General features: G+C 38.6%; 1 protein-coding gene across 12 annotated transcripts in view; it reads left to right on the forward strand.

Annotated features, from left to right (window-relative positions):
* The first annotated feature begins 2,388 nt into the window (after positions 1 to 2,388).
* The window catches only part of LOC109073077 (protein piccolo-like), a 48,843-nt gene continuing 26,733 nt past the window's right edge, over positions 2,389 to 24,498 (forward strand). For 6 of the 12 annotated variants that reach the window (XM_042721859.1, XM_042721867.1, XM_042721868.1 and 3 more), the window contains exons 1-4: positions 7,288 to 7,720; positions 9,823 to 10,765; positions 11,574 to 12,641; positions 21,826 to 22,155. In XM_042721859.1, coding sequence (XP_042577793.1) covers positions 7,539 to 7,720; positions 9,823 to 10,765; positions 11,574 to 12,641; positions 21,826 to 22,155 — 2,523 coding nt within the window. In that variant the 5' untranslated portion in view covers positions 7,288 to 7,538. Of the gene's footprint in view, positions 2,531 to 7,286; positions 7,721 to 9,822; positions 10,766 to 11,573; positions 12,642 to 21,825; positions 22,156 to 24,498 lie in introns of those variants that run through there. The other 6 variants (XM_042721863.1, XM_042721866.1, XM_042721870.1 and 3 more) reach the window with 2 other exon arrangements.

A 24,498-nucleotide genomic window follows, 5' to 3' on the forward strand; every position in this document is an offset into this window, starting at 1 on the left:
AAACTAATAAATGATCAAAAGCACATAACAAAATTAAACTTAATATAAAAATCAATTATTTATATAAAAAAATATATGAATACATTCTATAATAGCATATAAATAATACTAAAATTACAAGTAGTGCCTTAATTACAATCCCTCAGGTGGACAGGAATGAAAAGTAACTATTGAAACGACATACTCTAGTTGCCCAATAATTGGCAGCCGTGAAGTGTTTCTGAGAAGATGGGATATCTTTATTTTTGCTACATAATAGAAAAGACTCCCAACTACCTTGGTTGAAAACAGTACGTTTATATTTAGCATCACGGCACAAGTGATGAAGTCAGCAGTCAGTCACCCAGCACAACCCCCCTTAGCCCCTAATCTCAGGCTCATTATGGAGTTAAAATGAGCTCTGTCCTTGATGAGAATGGTACACTTCACCACACCTAATGAATTTCCCTCATTCCCTTCCTCCCTCCCCCTCCTTCCTTCCTTCACTCGCTCTTTCCATCCCTTCCATCCTCCGTATATCCTTCTCTATCGCTCTCGTTTAGAGTTTGGAGGCATAACCCTTGGAGCGTGATAGAGGCAATCTCACCTACAATTTGCATTTATTAGAATACGATGCTTTTCTACATTTTCTAAACAGCTTGAATAATTTCCATTTCATAATTTTCTTAATCCCGTTTGTTACACCCTTTTGGTCACAGTTGGGTTTTCATTTTCTAGTAATCCAAGGATCAAAGAAAATTAAACTTGATTTACTCAGCCTCATGTTTGAGGTCCTATATTCTCTTTTATTAAAAAGATAAATTTTAAGGAATTTTAATGCTGCTCTTTTCCATGCAGTAAAAGTATGTAATAACCAGGGACTGTCAAACTGCAAATTGGACAAACTGCACATGAAAAGTAGTAAGTATTGTGATCTATATTCCAACATGCATGAACCAGACCAAAATTAGTCATTAGTCACAAAAAAAAATCACAATGATGCTCATATTCAAAACTGCTTTGGAATATTCTTCAAAATGTCTCCTTCTGTGTTCCACAAAAGAAAGAAAGTCATACAGGTTTGGAATTACATGAGGGTGAGTTAATGACAATTATTAGATGATCTACTTTGAAACAGGTGAAACCTTCTACAGGAAGTGAGCAGAATAGCAGTAGCAGACATGAGCATCAGAAACAACCTGCAGATCCCATAAAAAAGAAAGCGACAGTGTGTCTTTCACAAAAAAATTTACTTTAACGTTAATCTGACTCTGGACTGAACAAAACGCCCACCCCACCAGTGTCCCTCCCCACTCACACACAAGAAGCAAGAGATACTCTGAGCCTTATTATGTAACGGTTTGGCTTAAACTTAACTTAACCTTAAGCCTAGAGAGGTTAAACTGTCATTGATAATGTCTTTTTCCAATATCAGCTGAATATTAAGTTACGGATAAATAAATACAACAGGTGACAGGTCTTGCAGACAAAGGTTTAATAACATGGCAATATTGCATTTACAGATGTATCTTTTTTAACACCAAAACAACAGCAGCTCATGCCTGTGTCGTTGTTGCAAGGTAAGCCCTTTATAGCAATATTCACCATAAAAAAAAAAAAAAAAAAAAAACAGTAACTTGAAGTAATTGGGTGAAGTATATCATTCAGTCATAGTTAACCAGGGGGAAAAAAATTGTTTGTTTGTGATTCTTATTTGATTTACATTACTGTAATGCATTTTTTAATTAAAATCAGCATAAATTGATGAGCAATAAGGCAAAATGTTAATGAAAGATATTGCACAATTGTAATGGTTCGGCAATACAGGTAATTTTTATGCAAAATTTAATTAACTGTTTCTTCCTTTTTTAAATTAATTTATATATATTTATATAATTTTCTTTTATGTATTTAGTGTTTCATTTTTTATTAAATAAGTCTGAGACCACCAGTGATTTTTTTTTTCATATATTTTACTATAATATTAATGGAATTACTAATTATATGATCAGCATACCAATTTAAGTCTAATGACCTACATATATTGCAGTATTACATATTTCTTTATTCAGTTTACTATATATTTTTTTCACTCTAATAAACTTTATTTCCATCTTCAAATTATATTTAGATTCCCGGATTTTCAGTGTGGCCTTGACCTTAGTACTTGCACATGTGCTTGTAAGTACATGTTCCTGTGTCTTATCCCAGACCCATGATTGGCCGGTGGCTATAAGAAAGCTGATTAGAGGTGTGTGTGAATTAAAGGGGGTGTGCTTTCTGTTGAAGCAGATGCAGGGCGCAGCCAGAGAGGTGAGAGACACCTTCCCTTTAAGAGTGTATTTTTAGCCAGCCAGTTATTAGTGTTCATTGGGAGGGAAAACAGGGTGTTAAGGGAGGAATTAAGCACATGCAGACTGTCTAAGAAGGATGTGGAGATCAGGACGACTAATATACCACAAATGAAACGTCGTCCCTAGGGAATGAAGTGCAAGGAGCTGTCCAGTCACGAGTACTACAGCCAACAACAGACAGTCAGCTTGTAGAGCAGGTATGTAAGCCTTTGCTCTCTTCTGTGTCCAGTTTTAAATCTTTTTGTCAGTTCTTTCTCACTTCCTCTTGCAACTCTGCAGCACTTATAAATCTTGTGTGTGATAGTTGTGTTAGTGACTATATACACTTGCACAGTCACTTCTGAATCATCATATTCTTGACAGAAATCGTGTTATGTTTACAGGTAGAAGATATTGTACAAGTCTCTATCAAAACTCCCACACTGTCCTGATTTGAAAGCTAGTCATGTTTCATATAACGCTCACAGCTTGTGTGTAACTTTTATTAATAATGTTTTATCTCCTTTACATTCATCTGAAGGGTCATGCCAGCCATATTTTCTGTATTGAAGCCCATATTCAACTTTAATGAGCAACGCACTGTGTGTGATTAGGTTTCAGGCTTCAGTTACACTTCTCTGCTTCTCCGAGCACCGTAAGTCACCCATACACACCGGCATATACACATGTCACAAAGCAACACACACACACACTCACTGGCACATTGTAAAGCATTATACATGTGTACTATGTGTGTATATGAGTGTGTATGTATATTCATTAAAGAGATAGGCTGCTACAGGAAGTCCAACAAGAGCATTTGTGGGTATAGAATATATAGAATATACAGTACTGCTCAAAAGTTTGATTACATTTTTAACATTTATAATGGTACAAAATATTGTATTACAAAAAAAACTTGAACTTTCTATTCATCAAAAAATCCTGAAAAAAATGTGTCGCAGTTTGCACTAATCTAGCAAAACTGTTTTCAACATTGATTATTATTAGAAATCTTTCTAGTGCACCAAATAACCATATCAAAAATATATTTAAAAAATGAAATATTATTTAAGACTGGAGTAACGGCTGCTGAAAATGTAGCTTTTCCATCACAGGAATAAATTACAATTTAAAATGTATTAAAACAGAAAACAGTTATTTTAAATTTTAATAATATTCCACAATCTTTTGGACAAATAAATTCTGCCCCCCAAACTTTTGAATGGCACTGTAAAAACAGTTTGACCAGGTTTCATAGCTATATTTACAGTGGTGTGTGTGTGTGTGTGTGTGTGCGTGTACTTCCGCTTCAGAGCATTAAGGTCATTAGTGTTCGCTCCAGCGGTCAGCCCTGTGTGGGGAAGGCTATCTGTTCTGGGCTGCCGTTCATCACTGTAGACGAGAGGGAGAGGAAAAGAGGGAATAAGGGCAGGACAGCCCCCTAACAACAACAATAGTAATCTTTGACTCTCCTGTCATTGTATTTATCCTGATTGTGGTGCCAACAGCAGAAAGTCATGATAGAGAGCTTAACTTACTGCTAATGCCGTTTGATCTGGTTAATTGATGTGTGGAGATCGTTAGAGCATCTGTGGATCTTGATAAGAGTCCATATCCTCGATATAGCTCAGGGACAACAGCTGGTCACGCCAAGGACGAATTCCCCCTGGAGCTGTGGGCTGGGCTGAATAAGCCTCCACTGTCACATCACACAGCCGTCACTCTGATGGTAAATAGGGTGGAGAGGATGAAACGTTAATAGTTTAAAAGAAGCCGGAAACTGCATCAGAGGAATCTGAGATCCTATGTATGAAATGCATGTAGTAGCATAACTGGTGTCTTGAGCCTTGTATGAAAAGACCAGATCTTGCAGAAGTGTGTGCAGTTGACATAAAAGAGTGATACCAGTGTTGTTTTTGGTAACTAAACTAAGTATTTTTATTTATTTATATATTTATTGGTCATGTTTGGCAACTTATTGAAATAAGATAAGTTGAAGTACTAAAATTACTAAATCTGAAATAAAATGAACGCTAAATAGAAATATGTAAAGAATAAAATACAAAAGCACATCAAAATGTGTTAAAACTTAAATTTAAATAAAAACTGAAAATATAACAATGGAAAGAAAAGGACGTGTGGCTCTGGAATTTGTGCTCTGCATTTAACCCATCCAAGTGCCCACACACACAGCAGTGAGTAGTGAAATGCACGCACACACCGTGAACACACACCCGGAGCAGTGGGCAGCCAATGCTGTGGCGCCAGGGGAGCATTTGGGGGTTCAGTGCCTTGCTCAAGGGTCTCACCTCATTCGTGGTATTGAGGGTGGAGAGAGTGCTGGACATTCACTCCCCCCACCTACAATCCCTGACGGACCTAAGACTCGAATCTGTGACCCTTGGGGTTACAAGTCCAACTCTCTATCCATTAGGCCGCAACTGCCCCGTTTTTTTTTTTTTTTTTTTTTTTAAGCTAATTCAAAATATGAACACATTTACATATAATAGTATATAAATAAATACTAAATACATTCAATGATTAAGCATGTTGGTTGGTGTAACCCTGTAAATGGACAAATTATGGATCAGATTTTTACAATAAGCATTCATTTTCTTTGCCTAATTGGTTTCTGGTATGGAGCTGTTGCATTGTTAAAACTACAGCTGAAGATATAGCGGCTGCTCAGTCATGGAGATCTTCCTTCCTGCAGTGTTTGGTTCCAGCCCTGTTGTTAGACACCTGTCTGTAATTTTTTTGCCATTTTTATTGATGAAACACTATAGAGAGCACTTAAAATGATTGAGAGAAGAGGGGCCAACAGGATCAGGAAATCACTACTGCTCAAAATGTCAGATGCAAGTGTGCTAACAACTATGCTATGGTTCAGACACTTTTTTTTTCTTTTCTTTTTTTTTTTTTTTTAGATAAAGCACCTCTGGTTTTAGTTTCAGAAGTGATTCTAGCATCATCACATCTCCATATCAGATTATGCAATGAAAATGGACACTTCCTGTAAAATTGGATCTGTTTTGGTCTATTCACAAGACTCTGAGTTCAGAATGACTCACTAAATGTGTTTTTGCATTTAATTTGGCAACTGTTTAAGAATTTTAGGAAATGTATTCAGCCCTGGATAACAAATTTGATCCCATATGTTTTGTTCCGAACTGGCTCAGTGATGTGTTGATCTGGTGAGAGTGATCCTGCAGTCAGCTTCATCTCTTCACAAATGTGGGAATCAATAAAGGTTGCTAATGGAGACAGAATTTTCTTCCGTCACTCCTCAAGGCTGCTCAGACACAGTTATATTAAGTTGCATGTCTGGGGCTTTCTGGGTTTCAATTCAGAGAACATGCTATTGTTGGAGTAAATGAAAATCCTACAGCCTTCACACCTACCGTCTGCAATGTTGTTTCTCTGTGAAACCAACAGGTTTTGTGTCCTCTAACATTTGATTTTACGGACAAACGGCACTGTCGGTACATACAGCCCTGTAAAGCGGGCAATGTGTCTCTGCAAATTCTCCCTCTGACTCTGGTGACAAGCTCCTTCGGTGTCTCCTTCTGTCTCCAGGCCCTTGGCATAGCTGTGAGCCAAGGACATATTGATGACTTATGGACATGTTGATGCAGTGACTCATGATTCCTATTCAGCAGGAGATCTGTGAGCAGGATGACTGAGTCTGTGAATGGATGTGTTTGTGAATGTGTGATCTATGCAGTGGTTGGATCACTAAACCTAACGGCAAGTAATTCACTCTTATACACCAAAGCAGACAACTAGAGAAAGGTACAGCACAGTTTCAGTTTTATTTTACAGTTTTAATCATTATATTCTTCCTCAAAGCAGCTTGAAAAGGGTGCAAATATCACCAAAGTAACAGAGCAGGGAGCTAAGAATAAATTCAAGTACTAAGAGCCGAGTGAACTCTTATAATAATGCTACAATATCAAATACAGTGCTGATAATGTGGAAGTGAGAGTAGCCTAAAGTAAGAACTAATAATTTTTAGACCATAAAATATTACCCCCTGGTGTTCTGCTCGGATTGGTTACACTGCGTTCAGCTGCAGAGTTTGTAGTTTTAATATCTTGTAGATTTATTCACTTTAGTTTGGAGCCACCATAAAAAATAACATAAATTTTTGGACTTTTTAGCCAAAACTTTAAAGAAAATAGCTGAAAATGTACTCACTCTAAAGCTATTCAAGATGTAGATAAGTTTTGTGTCTTCATTAGCAAAGAGGAATTTAGAATTACATCACTTGCTTACCAGTGGATCCTCTGCAGTGAATGGGTGCTGTCAGAATCATTCCAAACAAGTGATAAAAACATAACAATAACCCACACAGCTCCAGTCCATCAGGTAATGTCTTGTGAAGAAACAAGGCGATTCTAATTCTTTGATTAAAAAACAAGTCCACCTTTACATCATTTTAACTTTAAACCATTACTTGTGGCCAAAATACTAGTCCATAATCCATAATACAAACTAAATGCAAGAGATACAATGCTAAATTTCTCCAAATCTGTTTGAAGAAACAAACTAATCTACATCTTGGATAGCCTGGGGGTGAGTAAATTTTCAATAAAGTTTACATTTTGTGTGAACTATTCCTTAAAAGGTAATGCGATTTTGCATTTATAAGGTATTTCCTGTCTATAAATTAACAAAAAATCTTGATATTAGAAAAAAAGTTAATGGATATGTCATCTGTCACTGCCTAATTAAACATATTTACAGGCCTATGTGTAACATGCTTTCTGTAATGCAAAGTGTTCCAGGTTTTGTTACTACAAAACCAGCTGCTCTCCACCAAATCGGTTTGTTAATTAGGGAATTATTGGCTCGGCTTGAAAGCAAAATAAACAGGGTAATTATGAGAAGATTTGTTAATTCTAAGGCGCTTTGTCCCTTTAATTCCGTTTTTTTTTTCAACGGCGACGTCTTATGATCACCTGTGAGGGGCGGGACATGCGCGTTGGATGGATGGAGGAGGGAGGCGCACAACTCTAGACCTACACCCGCACAGAGAGGCTCTGCTCTCGGGATGCGCGTTATCGCACAAAGACCCTCGACTGAAACAGAGAAATAAAACGCCATGCATCCAAACCAACCAACCGCGGATACCGACGCCGTAGCCTTATTCCGGACATTAAGAGCCGTATCGCCGCGTAATTAGCTGGAGGGAGGGGGATTAAAAGGGAAAGGGGGTCGATCATGGGGAACGAAGCGAGCCTAGAAGGCGGCGAAGGGGCGCTAGCTGGATTACCAGCGGGACTCGCAACTGATGGGAAGGGTGGCTTCATCCAGATGCCCGCTGGGGTGGAGGCAGACCTCAGTAATCTATCTGAGGAGGAAAGAAAGCAGCTTGTGGCCGCTATGGCCAAAGCGCAGTCCAGGCAAGTTGAAGTGTCTATAAATGTATGCCGTTATCATGATGATGATGTCCGTCCCTCCAGTGCTCGAGCGCTTGTGTTGGACATGTCTATGATGTGCTTGTGTTTTGATCAGGGCACTGCAGGTTGACACATCACGACAGCAGCCCCGATGCAAAACATGATCACACCCATTCACGCTCTTGCTGCATGTTTACGGCCGTTTTATAGCGAGATATTTAATCCAGCCCTATTTTCAGACATGCATATGATTTTAATTCAGTACCTCCTGAGTGCACTTCTGTTTTATAACTATACATATCGGTAGAATCTACCGCTGATTTGAACGAAACGCATTTTTTTTTTATAATTAGTGTCATCATCGTTGATATGGTGGGGCACTGTATGTGCACAGTGGATGTGCATAGTATTTTAATAAATGTAGTTTTCTTTAAACCACCCTGTTCAATCCATGCAAGACACCGGAGTTATAGATTGAATTAAAAAATAAGCATTTCCTTGAAAAATATGAATCCATACTGACAAATATCCGTTTTCTGTGTATCAAGATATCCGTTTCGTTCTCCATGCACACTCCATCTTCCTCCTATGGGCTGTGTAGGTGATGTCATGAGCAGCTTTGGAAAACACTGCCTGAGAATAACACAAGTCTATGACAATTCGATCACTTGAAAGCACGAGATCGACATTCACTTTGACATGATCTCATTCGTACGCTAATTGAAAATTTGTCTTTAACGTTGCTTAGTCGTAAATGTGTTATTTTTACCCAAGCGCAAATGGGGGGAGGGGGTATAAATATTAATATGACTAAATATAGCAACACAAGCACAAATGCCATCATGCTCATTGATCGCTTTTGCTTATTTTTGGGGAGCGTGGGTGTAGTATTACACCTGAAAACGAGGACTGTGTTACAGTTATATTATATATTGTTCGCTGTCCGTGGTGCTGAAACGCTTGCAGCGATGCCTAAGTGAAGAGCGACACTCGATCAGAAACAATACGAATATTGGACGTGGCGTGATGATCTTTTTTGGGAGGCTGAATGACAGAACACTCAAATATATGTAAAATAACGCCCATGAGAACCAATAACCGTTTAAGATGCTGTGCTGAACAGCCACTGAGCTAACAATAGTGATGCACTGAAATTAAATTATGGTGAAAATGGGCCAAAAACTAAGAAATGTTATTTTAAGTTAGCATTTTTTTTAATAAATAAATTCTGTTAAAATTATCATATTTTGATAAGTAATTACACTTATTTTGTTTTCTCAGGTGGCATCACTAGTATAACATAAAGGCATGAGAAACTTTACAGATGTAAAAATTGACATCAGGCTTTTAGAAATATCTCTAGAAACAATGGACAAATGCACTAAAAGAAAGGTGGCAGGTTGCCTTGTGACAGTCTCTGCCTTCTTACATGAGAGGTGGTTTCTCTCTGTATTGAGATGTGCTAAATAGCCTTATAGCCCAAATGCAGGAAAACCCTATATTTATTAAAGCACTAATAACCAAGAGAGCCATCTTCTGGCATGGGAGCTTTGATATCATAACTTGGAAATTCAAATATGTTTGTTAAATCTTTGACTACAATCTGAAGGTTATAGGTAACCATTGGTATATAATTTGAGCTTTTGGCCATTTTTTGTGGCTTTAAGTTCTGGCATGTCCTGAGTTAGCCTTTGCATTTTTTAGTCACATTTAATTGTGATAAAAACATTGACAATTAACTTTGTTTTTGACTTTTTCTGTGTGTTTTGCTGCTGCAGTCTCTTAGAATGTATAAACTATTTCAATATTGTTCACTGACAACAGTAGTAGACTGCATATGTATTGTGGATATGTCTCAAGCTTGTTTGTCTTACGTTGTGACCACGGAGCCCATTTTAGATTTACATTTTTCTGCTGTATGAATTATGCTTTTGATTTGATTGTCTGAATAATTGTCAGTAGCCTTTGAATTTTTTGGGGGGAATTTATCCGCAATAGCTATTAAGTAAATAAGGTACATTTCAGTTAATCACAGATTTTTCAAAATCTATGTTGACTTGAGGCTAATGAATGTGAAGTTGACCTTATGTCTGTTCACTCCACAGGCCACCAGAGACTCAAGCTGGTGGCACCAGAGTCCCAGCAGGTCTCAGTAAAAGTAGGACTGTAGATGCATTTGGAGAGGGGCCGCCTCCCAAGCCAAAGCCTGGACGGAGCCCCTCCTCCCTCAGCCTTCTTGAATCACGTTTCCGGCAGGAGCCCAAAGACCCAGAACAACCACGAACTGGCATGTTCTCGTCTGGCTTCTTGAGTGGGGCCAACCCCCTGAGTGCAGTCTCTTCTGCTGTCTCCTCTGCCAGCATCCCAAAGTTTAGTTTGTTTGGTGATGATGAGGAAGAGGCGCCTGCAAAACAGGAAGCAAAGCCTCCTGGCCCACAGAGTGGAGTGGGGAAGGGTCCTCCGCAGCAAGGGGGTAAGCCACCTCAGCAAGGTCCACCTAAAGGACAGGGTCCTGAAGGTAAACCTGGAGGTCCTAGTCCCAAACAACAAGGACCCAAACCCAGTGGACCAGGACCTCAACAAGGATCTAAACCTGGGGGACCAGCAGCCCAACAGCAGGGACCTAAACCTGGGGGACCAGGACCCCAACAGGTACCCAAACCTGTGGGAGCAGGAACCCAACAGCAGGGACCTAAACCTGGTGGACCAGGACATCAACAGGGACCCAAACCTGGGGGACCAGGAGCCCAACAGCAGGGACCTAAACCTGGTGGACCAGGACCACGACAACAAGGACCCGAACCTGGAGGACCAGGCCCCCAGCAACAAGTGACTGGGAAGCCTGGTGCAGGGGTTGCAGCAAAACCCAGTGGACCTCAACAGCAGGGTAAACCTGGGCCGGGGGTTCAAGGGAAAGCAGTGTGTCCTCTTTGTAATTCTACTGAGCTGAATCTGCAGGCTAAAGACCAGCCACCCAACTACAACACCTGCACTCAGTGCAAACAACAGGTGTGCAGCCTGTGCGGCTTCAGTCCACCAGACTCAGCGGTAAGAGACATATCTGCAGCCTTCAATACATCATTCACATAGATCTCACACTGGTCTCACTTTTTACCCAGATATATGTAAGAGTGGCATATATTGTCAGCTTTTTGTATACAATGTGCAAGGTTCTATTATTCTAGTCATTCTTTGAAGACATCAGCAAAAGCAGTTCATATTTGTTAATTAAAGCTGCAGGGTTTTGTTTTAATAACCCTTCTTTGGTTCTGCCTAAAATGCTGCTTGCACTAATTCCTCTCATCCATGAGTTTGGGAGGAAAATATTGGCACAGAAGGTGGAAGATTATCAAGGTCACTTACATCACCCAGACAGGAAGTGGAGGAAGTTGTTTTTCAATGTGAAACTACATTCATCGGTTATAAAGGCATGAATATACAGACGTTTGGCATTATTCCTGTTCCATGTTAGAGAGAATAACAGTATTACTCACACAGTGATGAGTGTACAGTGTTATTAGTCTTGTTTTTTAAAGGATTTTAAAGAGTGCATTACAATAAATGACTCAGCCAAACCAACAATAAAAATAAATTAAATGTTATTCATATAATTAAATGGGAAATTCACGACTTTCAGGGCTTACTAATCAATCCAATAAGAATAAAGGATTACAAAGAATAAATGATAACAGCAAGTTCGCCACAAATTAATATGTTGCATAATGGGTGTTTCTGTTGAGTGGCTGGCTTTATAAATGAAAATATTTTGATTGCTATTTTCTGGTATTTGCTGGTACAGATGGTATTTGCTGCATCTGTTTTTGTGTACCTTAACTTTCTCTGTTTGTTACAACAGGGTAAGGAATGGTTGTGTCTGAACTGTCAGATGCAGCGGGCAGTGGGGGGCATGGAGCCTCCTGGACCTCCAATGATGAAACAGCCCCCCAAGCAGGGTTCTGCACCTCCCTCCCCACAAAGGAAGGAGCCACCGTCTGGGTCTCCCTCTAAGGGTGAGCCAGGGAAGAAGCCCCCAATGCTGACCAAACAACAGAGTATTGCTGATACTGGGAAAGGAAGTACACCTCCAACTACACCAAAATCTGGACCACAGCCTGGACAACTAGGGGCCAAGCGTGGACAGCCACCACCTCTTCAAAAACCTTCACAGAGCCCAAAAGGTAGTCCTCAGCCTTCTCCTGCAAAAACTACTCCAAAACAAGATGGAGGGGGCTTTTTTGGAGGATTTGGTCTGGGAGGATTGACAGAGGTGACAAAACCCTCTGCAGGTGCCCAGGCTACAGAGTCAGTCGCAGGAAAACTCTTTGGTGGTTTTGGTGGGTCAACCAAACCTCAGGCCGGCTCTACTGCTCAGGCCAGCGAGTCGGTCACTGGAAAACTCTTCAGTGGGTTCAGTGGTCTCACAGAGTCAGCTAAACCTACACCAGCAAGTTCTCAGTCTGCCGAGAGCGTGTCTGGAAAGATGTTTGGTTTTGGCTCTTCCATCCTGAGCTCTGCCACCAATCTAATTTCTGGGGAGGAATCAAAGTCTCCCCCAGAATCTCCTCCAGGTTCGCCCCCTGATTCCCTCATTGGGTCTGAAGCAGACTCCCCTCCCGGATCCCTCCCTGACTCAGGCTCAGAGTCACCTCCTGAAACACCACCTGCTTATTCCAAAGACACAGCATCTCCAAAACCTACAGCTGCTGAAGGAAAAGCATCAGCAGACATGCCCCCTCCAAAATCAACAGAAGTAGAGGAGTCTTCGACTCCAGTGTCAGGCTCTGAGGCCCAGTCCTGCTGTCCACTCTGTAAAGTGAAGCTGAACATGGGATCAGGAGAGTCACCTAACTATAGCATCTGTACAGAGTGCCAGAAGTCTGTGTGCAACCTGTGTGGATTCAACCCCACTCCACATCTCTCAGAGGTAAGAGTTCTGCTGCAGCTCTTTGTTTAAGTGTTTTAGAGCAATTCTTTACCTTAGTTTATTGGTGTATTTCCTATTAAAACAGGAAGTTGGGCTGGAACACCTCAAAGAGCTTGTTCTGTTTATTGCCTGTAGCTTTTAGTATTTCATCACGGCCGGAAACACTAAAAGACTATTTATGCTACTTACATTAGCTTGTCATAGGCAGGTGGTATTTATACTTTAGGAGGATGGGACATGCTTATTCCAGAGGGCATTTTATTGGACAAGAATTTGTATATTTTTCTGTGAACAAGATGAGTCAACAGGTTTTTTATTTTGGTCAATTTTTAAGTGTGCATACTATATGTGCTCCTTTTTTATTGTGATCAAAGGTGTGATTTACAATGGGTTTTGGGTGATCTACTGTTCAAGCATTTCTCTGGAGAATTGCCTTTTGCTGTTGCTCTTTGAAGTTTTGATTGTTCTGTTGCATTATACATAAGTCTCATCATTCCTGTCTCTGTTTACTTAAAAAGCTTGACACTTCACTGTGTATTCCAATGCACTCTGAGCTTTTTCGAGTGAATGTGTTTAAGAATGTGTCTGCACTCATAGTCTGATCCCATCTCAGATGACTCACCAATTCACTTCCTGTTGGAAATTAGCCTTTGCTTTTTAGTGAACTCAGAAGGTAGGTAGGGTATGTCTTAATGTTTTTAAAAATGAGCAAAGGAATATATTTGAGAGGATCGTTCATCTAAAAATGAAAATTCTGTCATGAAGAATTAATAAAAAAATTATGTGAACTATATAAAATGGTAAAAAATTTAATGTGTTTATTATGCCTAAGATTTGCTGTCATTTTATGATTCATATTAGCATGAGTTGCCTAGATGAAGGAAATAGACCTTGAGGACTTTTGTTGATTAATAGGTTCTATAATTAGTTAGTTACTATATATTCTATAATTACCTACTAAATTATAATGTATAGTAGCTAATTACAGGGTACTTACAGTCTTGGATACCTGGAAATATAAGGTTTTAAAAATATGATTTGTATTTTTTCTTCTCAGATCTGATAAAGTTGCAAAAAATGCTTTTGCTCTTTGTGATCTGCCTGTGTAGAGCAACACTTGCATGCAGACCGGTGTGTCAACATCAGTCTGCCCGGTGAGGGTAACTGCCTGTGTGACTCAGAGCTAATAATTGTCTCCTATGGGACACAAAGTTGTCTTCCTGGAGCTTTATCAGATCTCACAATATGTGTATGTGTGTGTGTTTTATTTTTTTTTTTAAATGTAAGTGTATTTGACTATGACTGATAATTTAAATGTATTCATTTGAAGTTTTGTCCTCTAACATACAAACTTGCAGTGTTTTTCATATGGAAAGAAGCCACTAAATTAAACTGGTTACCAAATCAGTTGCTGCAGAATAAGCCTAATTGGGTATATTCTGGTACATTTTGTGGTAGTGGTTATTAATATTATCATTATTATACAGTGCATGATTTTTTTGTGTGTGAAATAAAATGTTCTGCTTACTGTGGTAATTAGTTCATTTTGTATAGTTCTTTGCAACAAGAATTGCTATTCCAAGTGAGAGCACATCTTTAAACAAATTATAACATTCCTCAAGGTAACTTCACGTGTTCTTCCATCCGTATGAACAGGTTATGCTAAGCTGAAATGCTTTGACCTCTGCGGCGTGGCCTTTGATGGCTCTCACGTGTAAAACACCCCCTGTGTTTGATCGTGGGTTTGTACAGCAGGTTGCTCATTCTCTCTGTAATCCCGTGAGTCTATTTCAGGTTTTCCAAGCAGATTAGCCTGAGCATGTGCGTCTGGTTTCACCTCACATGGTGCAGCCAATGACTTCACTTATTATACTGTCAAGAGTACCCTACCAAGATGGCTGACAACACTGATCCCCATTTAGCTTAGACCAGAAGCAGAGAGAGTCCTGTCATTTTTAACTGCAGACAGGCCTTATTATAGTACACGTTAATGCATAAGACTACATGCCTTTGTAGTGTGTTATTTATTTGTCAGATCGTCCTGATCAAAAAGGCTCAAGGCCGTACAAAATTGCGTTATCAGGTTCAGTGCTGAAGAGCTTCCATTCGAAGAACATCCTCACTTGAGATTAGATTTAGTCTTTCTCTTCCTGTGAGATTTCAACACTACTTGTGCTACTGTGACAATGTGGGGCGAGTGTGCATGTGAGAGTTTGTGTAGTAATCTGTTTGAGCTAACAGGATTTAAAGGGCAACAGCTGAGTTTTTCTAAAGGCCACTTTAGGGCCATATTTTAAAATCTCACAATATGTACAAGGGTTTAATATGACACACTTTAGCTTTCAAAGATTTTCTCCATTTCTCTTCATTGTTTCTCTTACCTATCTCTCTAGTGGCAACACACCTTCTCCATCAGATTTTTCACTTATTCATGTGACTGGAATTCCTTGTGGCGCTGCTCCTCTGCCTCATCCTCCTCCATGGATTTATATGACTTGAATTAGAATCTCCTATAACTCCCATTCTGTCTCTATACTTTCTTCATCTTCATTCTTGGCATTTCTCGCTGGTTGTTTTGAAGAAGGCTGGAAATGTTCCCTAGACCCATCACAGATTGTGTATAATATAAGACACAAAGCATTTAAGAATTTGCCCAGAATCTAACATGCTCTATTTATTTAAACTAGTGCTGTCAAAGCGTAAGTAAATACACACATATATATTTTGAAAATATTTACATGCATATATTTATATTTATATAATTTATATTATATATACATATATTTAATATACAAATATAACACATTTGTCTTAAATATATACATGCGTTTGTTTGCATTTATATATACATAATAAATATACACAGTACACACCCATATATTATGTAAACAAAAACTTTTATTTTGCATGCGATTCATCGCGATTAATCGTTTGACAGCACTAGTTTAAACAAAAATTTTGCTCAAGCCTCGCAGGAACATGTCAGATTCAATGTAAATAACCTCTAATTTAATTTCAACTTCATTTTCGATGTCTGTCCTATGCTAAAAATCAAGTATCTGGATTACAGTGAGGAATAACAGAAGTGAATGGGGTTAAGCCATACACAATAAAATACTGCCTATTGCAGTATTATATCCACAACACATACAGTAATCAAAATGCATGCATAAATACAATGGACATCTCAAAATGAATTTTTGTGGAAGTAAACGTGGTGCTACCAGTGCTGTTGATTAAACTTAACTTGTTCTGAACATGAAATACACCTTTACCTTGACAGTATTTAATCCAGGACATTTAATTGTATCCGCAGAGTCTAATCAGATTCTCTTGTTTAACTATTATATCAATGATTTTAGTGGTCCAAATTCATAATTGGCAGGACTGCGCTTAGTTGCACATGTCATTTTAGCTGATAAGCAATTCAACATCGTCCTTTTATCGCTAATGAGGTAGGCATTGTTGGACAAATCAGGTGTGACGCTTTTTCTGTGTGGCACAGTGTTGACAGTTTCACAACAGTCCCACAGAGAACTGGACCAGGGATTAGATTTCACACTCTCGGGGTTTTTTTTTTTTTTTTTTTTTTTTTTTTTTTTTGGTTGGCCATCTGCCTTAGGCTTTGAGTCACTTGCCAGCCACCTGATGTGTCATCCCTCCCCACAGTGCACCCCCACCTCAAAGATGACCCATACATTCCATGCATACAGTCACAGACAGCCCAGTGTAACATGAAATCAAGTGCATGTTGTTTGTCTTTTGCCATGCCTCTATTCTCCATGATTTTGCCCACCCACTCACTGTGACCCATCCACCTCCCACTCCACCAGTATAATAGATTTAGTTGACCCCCCTTCCTCAGTATTTCCAGCCCGGGGTCAGGTACAGCACTGCGTGGCCTCCCTCACAGCAGAACTCCACAGTTTTACATAATCAACCACCTCCCTAAATCTGAGCATCCAGCAGCCAGAACTGCTTCATGCTATTGTGCTGTCTCTCTATAGCTGCAGAGCAGGTGTGATCGCATTCTGTCTTTGACCTGATTTGATTCAGCTTTGATAAAAAGGATGCATTTCAACAGAGAATAATAGTGTCAATATGCATTTTAACACTTTAAATACAAGTCAAAATGAAATCATAATTTACTTTCTAAATATGTGTTCCTAGTCTCAATGTGCATGATTCATCAAGAAAAAAATGGTAACATTTTACATTAAGCCTTTATGTATAAAGCATTGTAAAGGGTTATTAACAGCTATATTGCATTATAATTATTCATAATATGCTTTGTAATACATTTTATCTTGTCGTAAATAATTATAACAAATTTAAAGTGCACAGTGTGACAATAAATTGATAAGTGTCATAATGTCTTAACTGTGGTTACAATTATACATGAGATTGTACAATGCATTATAAGGTGCATTCCAAGGCATAATTAATGCATTAAAACTACTTTTAGAATGCACTATATATAAAGGCTTTAAGTAAAGTGTTACCAAAAATATTTTTGTTCTCTTCATCAAAATATGTTTGCTTTCTCTGCCTCTAAAACATATTTCATGTTTTTAAATTTTTAAAAAAGCATGAACATTTCCACCTCTGTCATTTTGACCACATTTCAAATTATGTGTTTTAATTTTATTCAAATTATGTGTAATTATTGTGTTGAATAGCATTCTGTGGTGGAAATGACATTTTTAACACATTTGAAATAAAATAACAGTCTCCTCTGTCTTAGTTATAAAGCAGTATTTTTATATAAATACAGTATTTTGCTATATTTTCACAAAATATTATTTATATAAATGTTGGTTGTGGTGAAAATGGCACCACAACTGAGAAACAGTCAATGTGTGTCACAAAAAATGGTTTGTTTTTTGACTCTTTGATTGTATTATGATACTTTTTTAAAATGTAATTAAATTTTAATAATATATTTAGGATTTAAATATTTATATACATACATACGTGCATGCATACATGAAAAGTTTAAAAAATAAATATGTTATGTGTATTGACAGGATGTTCCTCCCAAATTTCGCACGTCTGTTCACATTTTTTTTTATTAGAAATGAGAAGTTAAACTCCTTAATTCTTCCAAATACTTCAGCTCGAACACTTCATATCCGCTTTAAAGAGCTACTCAGCCGTCCTCTGTCTGCTTGTTCTGTTCCCATAGATACAGTGCCATCTTTCATCACTTTATATAATGTGTACAGACGTGTGTGTCTGTGTGCCTTCCATCGCCATGGAGATCTGTCCGTCTGTCTAATTATGATGTTTGCTTTGTTTATCTTTAGCAATCTTCTGATTTCTAGCCTGCATTTCTTAATAACACCTCCGAGTCTCTTAATCTACAGGACGATGTGTCCATGTGAATGTCCTGTCACGCTGAGACACCAAATATTTGTTTTATCTGGAGTCTGGAATATACATTATTTATTCTTGGCTTAATTATACAGTTCGACTTAAATTCTCCAATCTATCTGTATTTTATTCTACCTGTCTGTCTGGCTCGCAGTCAAAGCTGTGCCTCTGTATTCTCTTGTACATTGAGGGCAAAAATAGCCAGAGTGGCAAAAGAGTGGTAGAGGCAGAGCCAAGAATGACTGCAGGACATCATTGGAGATGTTCCTCTTTGTGGCAGCAAGCTTTTATTGCCATGTATGTGAGTGTGTGTGTTTTTCTTTGAGTTCAAAAGGCTCTCTTTTAAGCCTGACGCATTCCTGCAGTGTCCACCACGTGCCATCCTGTCCCTGATGTTTTGAAAGCAGTCGTATTTTTAGATGTGAAGGTGTTTTTTGTGTGTATGAAGGAGAGACAGCCACTAGGCACCCTTTCCATTAAACCAAGCTCCAAACCAAGTGTACAAAGACAGCAATCTCACCACTGAGAAATACACGTGTTATGCTGACTCAAATTTTAATGTGTATCTTAATGTGTTGTTAACATCATACACTTAGTATAATGAAAACTGGCAGATTTTAACTGTGCCGGCAGCACCAGGAAATCAGTATGGTGCCAGCACAGAGTCTTACAGGAAGTTTGAACCTCGCACAGACCTACTGTAGCTAGCTAATAAGGAGAGGAAGAGGGGTGGTGGATGTGAGAGGAGGAGAGAAAGACAGAGCATTGAGAGTAAGAGAGGAGGCGGTGAATGATATTAGAATTTGGAGGAGGAAGTGTGTGGAAAGGTTATTGAGAAAATGTGACTTTCTATTTGTTTGCTTATTGTGTGTTTATGACAGAAGTTAAAAACAGTTTGACTATAAAGTAAATAAAAACGCTTATTCTGTGTATATAAATCTGGTTAAACTTACAGTATACTTGCTATAGTTTTGATAATCCTACATTACTAGCCCTTTAAACATTTACCTTGGTAACCAGTGATTCTACCAAAATGCTGTTATTGTGTCACTTCAGTAAAACTGGTAAATTTGACATCAAAAATTATAATGACAAAGGTTTGGAAAGCATCTGAGTGAAAGTATTGCCATAGTTATGTTTTTTTTTTTTTTTTTTTCATTATTTTACATTTATTTTACACATGCAATTCATATGGTAGGTTTGTAAGTGAGTGTATTGCATTAGCTAAATAAGTGTGTGGCAGCCTTTGGGCTTTTAGTAAATTTGGCTCAGTTTCACACCTTTATTGACAGATTTCACACATACACACATTGTGGCTTTGAGAGTAAGCACACCCATCTGTACCCATTGGATAGGGATTATAAAGCACAGTTTTCCTGATTGACAGAAATGGCAACTTAAATTCAGATCAGTGGCATGTCCCATAGAAGAAAGAGCTTACATGTATGTAAGAAAACCTTTTTGTTACACCTTTAGTAATCAAGAAGCTAAAATCCCTCTTGAAATGGTATCAAAATAAAAATAAGAGATGGTTTTGTTAGGAAGGAAGGATGGGATGATTTTTTTTTTCCTACCGTGCTTTTGGAATTTTCATTTTCATAAATAATGCTCTTTTTTTTCCCTTTTTTTTCAAACTTCATGGGAAACACTTCCACTGAAAAAGTTACAAAATTAAAATGGACTGCTCCATTAACATGCATTTTTTCTATAGCTTTTTTTCTCTACATCCTTTGTGGAAAATTTCCCTTTCAAATAATCTGTAATAAATCTCAGATACAATCCCTTATCATCAATCTGAGATACTCTAAAGAAGACTGACATAGATTATATAGGCCCTCATAAAAAACTTAATGTTGCTCTGTCTGATATTCCTGTCTGCAAACTCAGCAAGTATAAAAGAATGAGAAGATGAGCAGTGTTTTCAGCCCAAGCCACAAATCATGTGACTGCCTGAACTCTCATTATTTCGCATCAGTTCCAGTCTCTTCACATCTGAGGCTGCTGGATTTAATGCCTCTGTTTGTGAGGCTAGTAAATCTTAGTGCTTTTTGAAATACATGAGTATATTAGGCAAATAAAGCAGAGGTGGTTAGCTGTTAGTGGCCAGAAATTTAAATAAAATTTAAAAATCTAAATTGATGTTTCATACTATAATTGAAGTCGATAGCCTGTGAGACAAATGGATTGTTTTTTTTTTGTGTGTGTTTTTTTTTTTCAGTTCCAAGTCTACATTGCCTTTATCTGATTTTGTCATTTGTTATATGGCACATGGGCAGATCACTTTGTTGCTGATGAATTGCATAAAAAGGGTCACAACTTTCATTTTCAAGTCCAAGTTTAATTTTTAAGCTATATTAGAAGTGAGAGCAGATTTCTGTTTTTGCTCATCATTATAATAATTGGCAGTAATGCAATTCAGGGAACTTTACTGCAGTGTTTGACCAGACTGTTTTAAAGTCTTTACGTTTTTGTTTTCCTAATTTCCTTGATTTGTAGTTGTTGGTCATTTTTTCCTTAGGAAGGATAATATTTCCTTCTCTTCTGATGTACCTTTCTGCATAATGTTGAAATACAAGTACCTTTCATAAGGTTACAAGCACATCACTCTTTCATCTTATAGGGTTTCATTAGGATCGTGTGTCTTTGTCCTTGAACTCTGTCCTTGCACACCAAATACAGTAATGGGTCTTGCCATACAACTTGTGTGTGGTATGAAATATCCATATCTCAGAGTGTCTCTGCCCTCGAATGGAACAGGGATCCCAGACCTCCTCTAGATTTAGACTAAACCTTGCAGCAAAGCCATTGGAGAACCAAAACGTAGCTAAGCATGCCTTAGTACTGAAGCCTAACATAGATCGCTCTGAATTTACGTCAGCCAGTGGGGCATGATTCCTCATGAGAGGACTGCCTGCATGTGGCATCTGCATCCCCCACGAACATGTAATATTCATCTCTGACGTTACCATTTGTGGTGCATACAGTGTCATGGAGTGCTCTGCTTGACATCACAAGGTTCAGTCAATTTCAGGTGTTGTTCTTTTTGTAGCTTTCAGCAGCTCCAGTGTTTTTCTTTGGAAAATAACATCTTTGAAATCTAAATAAATTCCTGTGGGATGGAATATCGGAGAAACAGCCATTATAAACAGTTGTTAGTTTTAATTGAGCTGTGTTCAAATCTCAATCACAGCTTAAGTGGGGGATGGAATTTTTCCCCATGTCGTCTCTCTAGTAAATTATGTTGAAAGGATGCTAGTTTGTCTGTACAAGTATAGACCACATTTCCTTTATTGCATTTTCCAATGTGTTTGCTAGCAGATTTAATTGTCTGTAAATATATAATTTTGTGTAGCCTGCTTTTGTGAGTTGGAGGAATGCCATACAGTATATCCACACAGCACTGCTTAAAGCTGCTTAATCTTTAAGCTTGTTTTACTTCACTATTAGCCTAAAAATAAAGACCAGTACACCCACCTCTACACATACAAATGTATATGTGTTCACTCCATATATTCACTAACATCTGTTAACTGTTAAGGTGCAGTTTTTTGCTGAACAGGTTTTTCTGACATTGAACTGATTAAGGTTCATCCCATTACTATTAATAATAAATGAACAATCTTTTAGGTTACATACATTTTAAAGAACTTTAGAAATAGAGTGAGTTATCCTCTGCTGTAGTATTAGATGTTTATTAGTTAAATGTGTTGTGGAACATGAAAAAATCTCTGAATCAGAGGCGGGAAATGTATTGAAGCACCTTAACTTTCAAAACTTCATCTCAAATTTGCTATTATTCCTTTTTTTACAGAAAGAATGGCTCTGCCTAAACTGCCAGACCCAAAGGGCTCTCTCTGGGCAACTTGGGGATATGCCACCTACACCTTCTCCATCCAAGCTACCAGCCAAACACGAACCCACCCCTCCCTCCTCCCCAGCCCGTGCTGCATCCTTCACCCATTCCTCTCCTGCACCTACTGCCACTGCCACCCCCGCCAAAATGCTAACACGGATGCCCAGCATAACTCAGGCCCCAGCTGACAAGTCTGAGCCAGTCTCAGCCAAAGTTGATGCTAAAGATGTCAAAAAAACAGATGCAGAACAAGGGGTTACAGCAAAGACAGTACCGAAGAGTACACAGGTAGTACCAGAAGAGAGCAAAGAACAAGCACCTGGCATCCTGAATAAAAACACAGAAGGCGTAGCAACTATAACCAAGCAAATAGTTAAGGAAGATGCCCCTCCTTCACCTCATGTTTTAAAAGAGACAGCAGATGTAGAACAGGCTGAAATTGTAGAACAAACTGAGGACCAAACAGAGGTACAGAACACAGAGAAAAGTGAGCCAGAACAGTGCCAGGTCCAAAAGACAGAATATGCTAATACATTTGAAACGGAGCCTGAAAGGAGCAAGGAAGCACCTATAATTGATAATGTTATTCAGACACTTCTGGTAAGTGAAATGGAAGCCATTTCAGAAAAAGAAATAGAGCCACAATCCACTGAGACATCAGAGCCAGCAACAAAGATCAAAATCACAGAGTCTAATGCAAGCTCTCCTATAAGCAAGGAACCACATAGTCAGACCACAGAGAAACAATCTGAAGAGCTCTCACTACCCTCAAATGTAGATACGGTAGATAACATGCCTGTAAAGGAAAGCTCTATCAAGACAGCAACTACTGATCCTGATCAAGGTAGCATATGGGATGTGCCAGAGAGGAAACCTGAGGCCTCTGTGCAAATTGAGGCACCAGGGATTGAGTCCATTGAGCCCCGTGATGATCAGCCATCCTATGGTATTACCTGTCAGGAAGAATCTGCAGAGCCAGAAAATAAAGCAGATCAACTTGAAAATAGGGTCATAGTGGAGGCCATTTTAAATAACCAATTAACAGAAGAGCAGGTTACAGAAACAACACAGTTAACCACCCAAAATAATGTAAATGTGTGTGACAAAGAAGAGCTTATAGTTCAAATGCCAGAGATGAAAGATGCATTTGAAAAGTCAGAAGTCACTAGCAAAGATTCTAGTCTTATTGTAAATAATATTTCTGTAGTTAATAACGATGAAAATTCTGAAAAAAGTCTAACAGAAGATAAGATAGAGGAAGAGGACACATCACAGACACAATTAGATGAGCTCTCACCATCTCCAGTTACTGAACTCAACTTCACAGAAGAAATATTGGCCAGTGGATCTGAAAATGTTAGTAAATATAACCCAAAGGATCACTGCACTAAAGAGCTCTGTGTAGAAAAAGAGGATAAGCCTCTGGAAAAGGAAAATATGAGCACAGATAAAGTAGTGCTGGAAAAATGTATGCCAGATCAAGCAGGTGGAGATTTAGAGATCCTAAAGAACACAGAGCAGAAAGTCACTCTCAAGACTATGCCTGATGACATAAAATTTGAATTTATTTCTGAAAGCACTTTCTCTGAACAAGAGATTAGTCCAGATAAAAACATAGAGGAGAAAAAGATGGGGGATACATACCCTCCAGCCCTTCAAGAAGCTGCTCCCAAACCAGAGAAAAAAATGTCAGAAACAGAGAAAGTATGTGAGCAAAACACAGAGTCAGATGCTGTTATTACAGAGAATGAGAATGAATGTAAAGTCATTAAAGATAAACTGTCATCTGTTAATAATAATAATGTTTCAGAGATTGTAGAAAAATTATTTCCAGAAGTAGAGGAAATTAGGCAAATTCCAGACATTGTGACAGAAAAAGCTCTAGAACAGTCTGTCATGCCAAGTGGTTTTACTGACCAGAAAATAGGAGTCCCCTCATCGCCTGTGGTTAGTCAGAATGAAGACATAAAAGCAATAATTGAGATTAAGCCTGAAGAGATTCATTCTACACAACAAGCCCAGACTCCTGCTGTGAATGAGATGGTAGAAAAAATATTGCCAGGAAAGAAGGTTTTTAGGCAAATTCCAGACTCTGTGACAGAAAAAGATCTAGAACAATCTGCCATGCCAAAGGTTCTTCCTGACCAGGAAATACAAGTCCCCTCATCCCCAGTGGTTAGTAATCATGAAGATGAAAAAGCAGTAATTGAGATTAAACCTGAAGAGTTGCAGTCTGCACAACAAGTCCAAACCCCTGCTGTAACATCTACTACGTCTAGTGTGAAAGATAAATTAGCCAGTGAGGAGCTGATGGGAAAAGCACTAGTTTTAACTGACCTGGAAGTCACCAAAAAAGCTAAACTTAAATCTACAGCTAATTATGTGCCCCGTAGCCTAGACCGTGGTGTAGAAGTAGTCTCCCCACCATCTACATTCAGCCAACAGGTAAAAAACAAATCAGAGGAGGGGAAGTTGACCTCTGAACCACAAAAAAAAATGGATGATGTGCTACAGCCATTGATAAAGTCTAATGAAATTGATGAATCTGGAGAGGTAACTGTACATGTAGCTGTAGTGGTATAGATATATTGTAGATAAACTAGGTTCATTGTCTAGACACCTACAGTATCC

Source organism: Cyprinus carpio, chromosome B4 (genome assembly GCF_018340385.1).
Source record: "Cyprinus carpio isolate SPL01 chromosome B4, ASM1834038v1, whole genome shotgun sequence".
NCBI lineage: Eukaryota > Metazoa > Chordata > Actinopteri > Cypriniformes > Cyprinidae > Cyprinus > Cyprinus carpio.